The following is an 8628-nucleotide window of genomic DNA, read 5'->3' as shown; positions in this document are numbered from 1 at the left end:
CTGTGAAGTAGTGACCTGCGACATACACCTATTTTCTTGAAACGAGTCACAAACGTCGAGCAAAAACCAAATAGAAAATGAATTTATAAGAATGCTGTAAGTACAGAAATGGTTTGCTCAGTAGAAAATGAATATCCAACTACTTAGTGACAACTGTGTGGTGTTTGTGACAGAAACTACGTCAGCATTGTAGACACTATGTCCTGGGATTTCCTATGATATTCTATGTAGAAGAAACCTTACTTTCTAATGACTTGTTTGACTTGTGAACGTCCTCGAACAAAACATTGAGCAAACATGCGCATTTGTGAGAGTCTCCGCTATTCATAGTGGGCTCATAATAGTATGTCGCTCAAACCGTATGGATTTTACAGACATTTTTGTGAGAAGAAGCGTTTTCGAGATCCGCCCTTATCTCACAATCCGCTCCAGCTCACCCCCTGTTAATCACACATACTAATGGTTGGTATCAGCTGAAGCAGAAGAACACAAATAGACAAAACCAATACAAAAAAAAATAAGTCTGTAACTCAAACACACACTGTTTAAGGGGTTGAAAGCACTAAATCACGCCGGTGTGATTGTGGGACTCAAAGTGTGCAGGACAGGGCCACAGGAACTGTTTGCCAATATATCAAAGTAGCTTGACCCTTGAAGAAACCGAAGTAACTCTCCATTTGCATCATCATCTGAAGACAATTATTACTTTTTAATAGTTACTTGTGCAAAAGCAATGCCATTCATAGGTGATGGAATCTTCTTGTTAGTATGGTTGCTGTGCTTCACCGTATGAATGGAAGGAAATCCTTATTAAATTTCTCTCTCTCTTTCTCCAGGGTTGGTTCTGAGTGGACCTGGGTCTAAAACAGGTTAAAACAAAAAAAATATATAAATATATATATCATTTCTCTCTCTGGGTGTCTCATTAAAGGCTCTCTATCTAATGAGATTAGGTCCTGGGGATTAATGGTGTGGCTAATTGATAGACACACAGCCGGGGAGGATTAAAATCCTTCCATTCCCCCGCCACTTTTTGGGGCCTCAGCTGACTAATTGAAATCACAGGGATGGACACAAATACACGTTGTGACCCAGCTCTGCAGTGTACAGGGAGTTAGAACCGTCAGGCCTTGTCATCCAGCAAAAACACAAACAGAGAATAGTACAGTCGGTCATTCAGCGAGGGTGCAAAATAACCAATGGCCAAGTTTAAGATAAAAATAGTATCAAGAGTATATTCCAGGAGGGTGTAAACTCAGAAAGTCGGGAGTGAAGAACACTGATGGTTGAACAGGGTAGAAATAAGTAAGGTGCCACATTTTTAAAACATGTCTCATTTATTTTCTAAAGCACATATCCAGATCAATGAAGAAAATAATTCAGATACACTGAATAATAGAACAACTATCAGCAGGCATGGCTGTTTAACCCCTTGAACAGTTCCAACTTCAGAGGCCGACAGGAATGCGTCAAAGACACATGAGAAGAGGGAGGGCTGCATTTGACATATTAAAAAAACGGAACTATAACAAAGCTTTCTTAATTCTTAAAAAAGAACCATCAATTTTTTTGTGTGTGAAAAAAAGATAAACTGAAAGAAACCTACATACAGCATCTTGACCAAAATTAGAAAAGAAACACGCGCACACATTTGAAATGGCCGGGCCAAAATGTCATTCAGCCCATTGAAGAGCATCAACCTTTTGGTTGTTAATACTTCAAAAAATAGGTATCTTACAGCATTTTCTTTTTTGAATGTCTTTTTACAGAGTATATTCATATATTTTCAGCTTACTATTTTTTTTTAACATTCTCACCACATAAGAACAAGTGCGTCGAGTCAAACATTTTGGAAAAAAATCATGCACCTTTTAATAGTTTAGTTGACCTAAAAAATGGGAATGTTCAGGGCAAAAATATCCTTATTAAACACTTCTTTTTCAGTGCCTTCTTTCCAAGCCATTTAAAGTCGTACTGTCTCATACTGTCTCACTACTCACATCATGCCTATATAAGTTTTACAGTGTGGAAAGCAACACAAAACCGTACAGGGCAGGCAAGCGTCCAAACGTAAATGCTCCTAGACTGAGTTCACAGAGGAAAGGCAGGCATTCTCTGTTTGTTAGAAAACCCCCACATTTATAAAAACAACCACATACACTCACACACCCAATGTCAGTGTGTTGTTGTGTTGACCGGATGATGCTTGGGAAAGTCTTCGATCACCCTAGTGTGTATCAGGTCTCACTGACAGAGGGTTGCTTTAGTAGTACTTCCCCAAAATGCTCCAAAAGGTCAGAGTTCAACTGATCTTAACCTGCAGCCAGCCCTCGTTGTGAGGTTCACTTCTCTGTGTTGCTGCTGGGTACAGTAGTTCTTTCTACACCAGAGAGAAGAGGAGAGGGAGCCACATGAAGGTTGGGGGCATGGAGGTTACAAGGGAGTGTGCCGCTCGAAACCACTCCAATGGCAAACAACCCTGAGATAGCAGGAGTCCAATACAAAACACACCACAAAAGGCACTTTATAAAACGACAGTGCTTCTGTTCTAATGAAATTCAAGTTGAGAGAGAAAGTGTCTTTCTGTACACTCTGTTCAGTGTTAGGCCAAAAAGAGACGGGTTTGTCCTGTTCCTTTTTACCATCCAAGCCAAACGAGCGTCATCACTCCTGTTTCTCAGAAGTGCCTTGTGTCCCCAGATAGCTTGAAATTCAGTAGAGTGAGAAACAAAACACACTAAAAACTTGCCACTAAAAAAGCCAGAATAGAGTAGCAGCAGAACCTGGTGAGGTCACAGGCCGTGTTCTAGAACAGTCTCTAACGTCCGTTCTGTCCTCACTGGTCTACTATGGAAATATCTAATGTGGTACTGCTTGGGCCCTGCCTGTGGTTTCGAGGAGCATCTGACCCCAAACCCTCCCCCCGGACCCCCTCCGTACCCCACCCCTTTCTCAGTCGTCGTCTCCTCCGCCGTAGAGGTCAGCCAGCTTCTTGAAGCGGGGGCCCCAGTCGTTCAGGTAGTCGTAGTCCTGGTCCCCTGAGCTTGAGGAGTTGAGGGAGCTGACAGAGCCGGCCGTGGAGCCGCTGCCCTCATAGTCAAACACCAGCAGGGAGTCATAGGGCGGGGCTGTGGGGTCGTTGTCTGCTGCCCTCAGACCCTGAGAGAGAAACACATAGAGGGTTAGTTAATACTGAGGAGAGGAAGGCAAAATACTTCTACTGTGCCTTGCTACTGTGTTTGAAAACTTTTGAAAATATATCACTGTTAAGTACAGGGACGTGAACATTAACACACTTGTATGATCTTTTGAGATGAACAATGTCTAATAGTTAACATACGTCGTTGATGAAGTCTCCAATATCTCCGGGATGAGGCAGGCTAGGTCTGATGGGGTACTGGGACTCAGCGATGACAGGCCTCTCGTCCACCCTGCGCACCCCCGTTGGTTTACAGATGATGTGGTCCAGAGCCTCGGGCTGCTGCAGCTGGCTTAGGTCATAGTCCTGCAACCCCAGACAACTCAGTGTAAGTGTAAGAATGGTGGAGAAAGTGTCTGAGTCCAATCACAGTATTTTTTAAACATTACATCTTCATCATCGTTGTCGTCATCATCATCGTTGGCTTCATCATCCTCGGTGTGGTCATCATCAGGCTATAAGTATGGCTGCGTTGTTAAACGAAGTCCTAGTGCATGTGTATATCACTGACCTGGTCCTCCTCTCCTCCTCCCTCCTCATCGTATTTCAGGATGTTGTCTCTGACGTCGTCCTCTGGGTCAATCAACAGGGGCTTGGCCTGACGCTCCTTCTCCCTCCGCTTCATCCACATCACAAACACCAGTACCATTGCTGCAACACACACAGCACATCAGCAGGGTAGACAGAGGAGGGCTGGGAGTAGTATGTTGACACAGTCAACGACACCTACAGCACAGGTGTGTGTGTGTGTGTGTGTGTATAAGTGTGTATTATACTCACTAAGCAGTATGATGATACAGATGAGTATGGCTATGATCGCTCCGGTCCCCAGTCCAGCGGCAGCTACAGCTCCGGTGGTAGTACAGTCTCCGTTGTCGTCACACGGACACACCTTGACCTTTATCATAGACCTGTTAGAGAGGGGCGGGTTCCCAGAGTCCGACACTATGATGGGAACCTCATACACCCCTGCATCCAGGTAGGGAATCCTCAGTCTCAGCTGGGCATAGTCACCTGCACATAATCACACAGACACAATGTCCCGTCACTGCGTGAAGCTCCCAGTATCCGATAGCAATGGTGTAAAATATAAACAGTTGACCATTCTGGGGTTTTACTGTAGTCATCTATGTGAGCAGTACTGCAGAGATACAATACATGCAAATGCATACTGAATAATACACAGGCAGTTACTGTAGCTCAATACACACACAGCTACAGCACAGGATATCTCATTCAACCTAAACCAAGAGTATCAGTTTAAAAAAATATATGTTTTTCCACAGCACCTCACAACACAAAAACACAAAAACACAAAAACAAAACGCACACTATACAACACATTCCCCGAGGTGATCAACATATGGTTTCCAAATTTCGTCAAACACATCTGGTTTTTATTTCGCTTTATAATATACAAAATCCAACAGTATGTAGCCAGATAGTTCAGTCCTCCAGTTTCTTATTGAGGGTGAATATGAGGCTTACTATTTCATGGATATACATTTTCTTTGCAGCAATTAGACCTAGATTACAAAACCTTCTCTGATATTGATCACCAATATTTACATTTCCCAACGGACAGAAATGGATATAAATTCCTAGACACAAGGAAATGACAGCTCATACATGATCCCACAATGGTGTCCGTTTATGACAGGACCACAGCATGTGCAATAAAACGGTTCCTTTGAGCTTTCTGCATCTCTGACCAAAATGTGACATTACATTACAGTCCTATGAATTATCTTAAATAATCACAAGTTATTACATGTTTTGTTACAATACTCCTCCATGCACCAGGATAGTCTGCTGTCCATTGTTTAAGTGAATGCAGATGTGTAGCACAGTAATACATGTTCATATGAGGTAGTCCAGGACCCCCAGGCCATTTCATTTATTCAAAAGGTTGGATGAAATTGAAACTGTCAGGGCATGGAATAAATATATCAATCTTGGTAATATAGACATTTTTATTGTGTTGACTCTACCTACATGTAACATAGATATTGAGAGAGATCTCCATCTCTGAACATTGAATTCAATCTTATCTATTAAAGGAAAGTAATTGATTTTATATGCCTCCTCCAGATTGCATGGCATCAGGACATCCAGGTATTTCATATGTGTCTTTGTCTATTTCCACTTAAATGTACTTTCTAAGCTTGAGAAGTATAATTAGAAATGGGCATTATTTCAGTTTTCTCCCAATTGACTTTAAATAGAGCACCATATGTGTCCAACAGTAGTAAAAGAAAAGACAGATAAATAAAGTCAAATGTAATCCTCATACAATGACATTACATGTTGATCTCCACCAATCTCTATGCCCCAGATTGAGCCATGAGTTCTAATTACTGATGCTAAGGGTTCTGTGACTACAGTAAATAAATAACTAGACAAAGGGCATCCCTGTCTTGTCCCTCTTGATAACGGAAATGATGCATAGATCTGTCAATTTGTTCATGTAGATGCTTTGGGGGATTTGTACACTAGCTCATCCCAGGAAATAATTAACAGATCAAAATCAAACTTTTTTTTAAAGACAGTCACCAAATATGCCAATTCCACCCCGTCGAATGCTTTTTCAGCATCTATTGATACTGCCACCTTTGGAGTGTTTAAGTTCTTGGTATGATGAATTATTGGAGGTTGTCAGAAGAAATCCTGTTCCTGTTTCTATGCGAAAAGCCAATACTTTAGCAATGATTTTGTGATCCACATTCATGAGTGATAATAGGCAGACAGATCCGCATGACAATGGATCCTTATCTTTCTGTTTAAATAGGGTGATTGTAGCCAAACAGAGACTGGGGAAGTATGTTTTTCTCTAGACCTGCTGTGAGCATAAGTAATATAGGCTCCAGCCATTTGGAACGGAAGTGTCGATATATTTCACTGGGAATTCATCATTAGATTTCCTATTTTTTAGATTATTGATGGACTCCAACAATTCACCCGGGGTAATGTTTCTATCCATATTCATTTTCTCTGATACACTTATAATTGGTCAAATTGGCTTATTAAGGAAATTGTCTATATCCTAATTTGAACTTTTGTTTTAGGATTGATACAGTTTGTGATCAAATGTTTTAAAGACTGAGTGGATTTCAGAAGGATCCACTGTTATGCTACCTGGGGTTTGAATGCTATGGATGAATCCTATTCCCCCTCAGGAAACTAAAAAGATTTGGCATGGATCCTGAGATCCTCAAAAGGTTCTACAGCTGCATCATCATCACTGCCTGGTACGGCATTGCTCGGCCTCTGACCGCAAGGCACTACAGAGGGTAGTGCGTACGGGCCAGTATATCACTGGCCCAATTTTTCAGTTTTTGATTTGTTAAAAAAGTTTGAAATATCCAATAAATGTCGTTCCACTTCATGATTGTGTCCTACTTGTTGTTGATTCTTCACAAAAAATACAGTTTTATATCTTTATGTTTGAAGCCTGAAATGTGGCAAAAGTTCGCAAAGTTCAAGGGGGCCGAATACTTTCGCAAGGCACTGTACATATCTGTAGTCCCAGTCATGTGAAATCCATAGATTAAGGCCTAATGAATTTATTTAAATTGACTGATTTCCTTATTTGAACTATAACTCAGTAAAATTGTTGCATATGATGTTTATATTTTTGCTCAGTGTTTAAAAATGTCAATTGCCCAACTAGTACTAAAGTAATTTAAAAAAATATATATAACATTTAAATAACATTTCTTAAAAACGGGCAAAGTTTTTATAACACCTGCTCATTCAGGGTTTTTCTTTAATTGAACTATTTTCTAAATTATAGATTAATAGTGAAGACATCAAAACTATGAAATAAAACACTTGGAATCATTTAGTAAACAAAAAAAGTGTTAAACAAATCAAAATATAATTGGGAATCTTCAAATAGCCACCCGTTGCCTTGATGACAGCTTTGCACACTCTAGGCATTCTCTCTACCAGCTTCACCTGGAATGCTTTTCCAACATTCTTGAAGGAGTTCCCACATATGCGGAGCACTTGTTGGCTGCTTTTCCTTCACTCTGCGGTCCGACTCATTTCAAACCATCTCAATTTGGTTGAGGGCGGGGGATTGTGGAGGCCAGGTCATCTGATGCAGCACTACATCACTATCCTTGGTAAAATAGCCCTTACACAGGCTGGAGGGGTGTTGGGTCATTGTCCTGTTGAAAAACAAATGATAGTGGGACTAAGCCCAAACCAGATGGGATGGCGTATCGCAGCAGAATGCTGTGGTACACATGCTGGTTAAGTGTGCCTTGAATTCTACATAAATCACAGACAGTGTCACTAGCAAGGCACCCCGACACCATAACACCTCCTCCTCCATGCTCCACGGTGGGAAAAACACATGCAGAGATCATCTGTTCCCCCACACCATATCTCACAAAGACACAGGTGTTGGGACCAAAAATCTCACATTTGGACTCCAGACCAAAGGACAAATTTCCACCGGTCTAATGTCCATTGCTCGTGTTTCTTGGCCCAAGCAAGTCTCTTCTTCTTCTTGTTGTCCTTTAGTGGTGGTTCCTGTGCAGCAATTCGACCAGGAAGGCCTAATTGATACAGTCTCCTCTGAACAGTTGATGCTCCGATGTGTGTTACTTGAACTCTGTGAAGCATTTATTTGGGCTGCAATTTCTGAGGCTGGTATCTCTAATGAACTTATCCTCTGCAGCTGAGGTAACTCTGTTTCTTCCTTTCCTGTGGCGGTCCTCATGAGAGCCAGTTTCATCAAAGCGTTTGATGGTATTTGCGAGTGCACTTGAAGAAAGACATTTTCCGTATTGACTGACCTTCATGTCTTAAAGTAACAATGGACTGTTGTTTCTATTTGCTTATTTGAGCTGTTCTTGCCATAATATGGATATGGTCCTTTACCAATTAGGGCTATTCTTTGTATGCCCCCCCCACATTTTGATTTGTTTAACACTGTTTTTTTTTATTTTTCCATATGTGTTGTTTCATAGTTTTGATGTCTTCACTATTATTACACAATCTAGAAAATAGTAAAATAGCAATAACAATTGAGAAAAATCCTTGAATGAGTAGGTGTGTGCAAACTTCTGATTGGTACTGTATATATTATTATCATGATCATTATAAAAATATATATATATAATATATATACATATATTAATATCAGTCTGTAGGTGTAATCTACGATAGTAGAGTCTGGATCGCTGCGTGTTCAGCTCCCAACCACTGCGGAGTGAGTGTTAGTATTACAAGTCCATGTTATGTACAGTCACAGTCCGAAAAGCATTCAGACCCCTTGACTTTTCCCACATTTTTTTAACGTTATAGCGTAAATAAAATGGTTTCTTATTGTACTTTTTCCTCATCTATCTACACACAATACTCCAATACTCCATAATGACAAAGTTTAAGCAGGTCATTAGAAATATTTATAGATGTAT

At 40.7% G+C, this 8628-nt stretch overlaps 1 protein-coding gene across 2 annotated transcripts in view; it reads right to left on the bottom strand.

Moving 5' to 3' along the window:
- Nucleotides 1-1305: 1305 nt before the first annotated feature.
- LOC118399846 (cadherin-4-like) overlaps nt 1306-8628 on the bottom strand; it is a 244939-nt gene continuing 237616 nt past the window's right edge. For both annotated transcript variants that reach the window (XM_052473342.1, XM_052473341.1), the window contains 4 exons: nt 3980-4213; nt 3711-3850; nt 3341-3505; nt 1306-3159 (listed from right to left, as the gene is read on the bottom strand). In XM_052473342.1, the coding sequence (XP_052329302.1) occupies nt 2953-3159; nt 3341-3505; nt 3711-3850; nt 3980-4213 (746 nt within the window). In that variant the 3' untranslated portion in view covers nt 1306-2952. The remainder of the gene's footprint in view (nt 3160-3340; nt 3506-3710; nt 3851-3979; nt 4214-8628) is intronic.

The sequence above is a fragment of the Oncorhynchus keta genome, chromosome 21 (genome assembly GCF_023373465.1).
Source record: "Oncorhynchus keta strain PuntledgeMale-10-30-2019 chromosome 21, Oket_V2, whole genome shotgun sequence".
Taxonomy (NCBI): domain Eukaryota; kingdom Metazoa; phylum Chordata; class Actinopteri; order Salmoniformes; family Salmonidae; genus Oncorhynchus; species Oncorhynchus keta.
The sequence above is the reverse complement of the archived record's forward strand: the minus strand, read 5'-3'. Positions and strand labels throughout refer to the sequence as shown.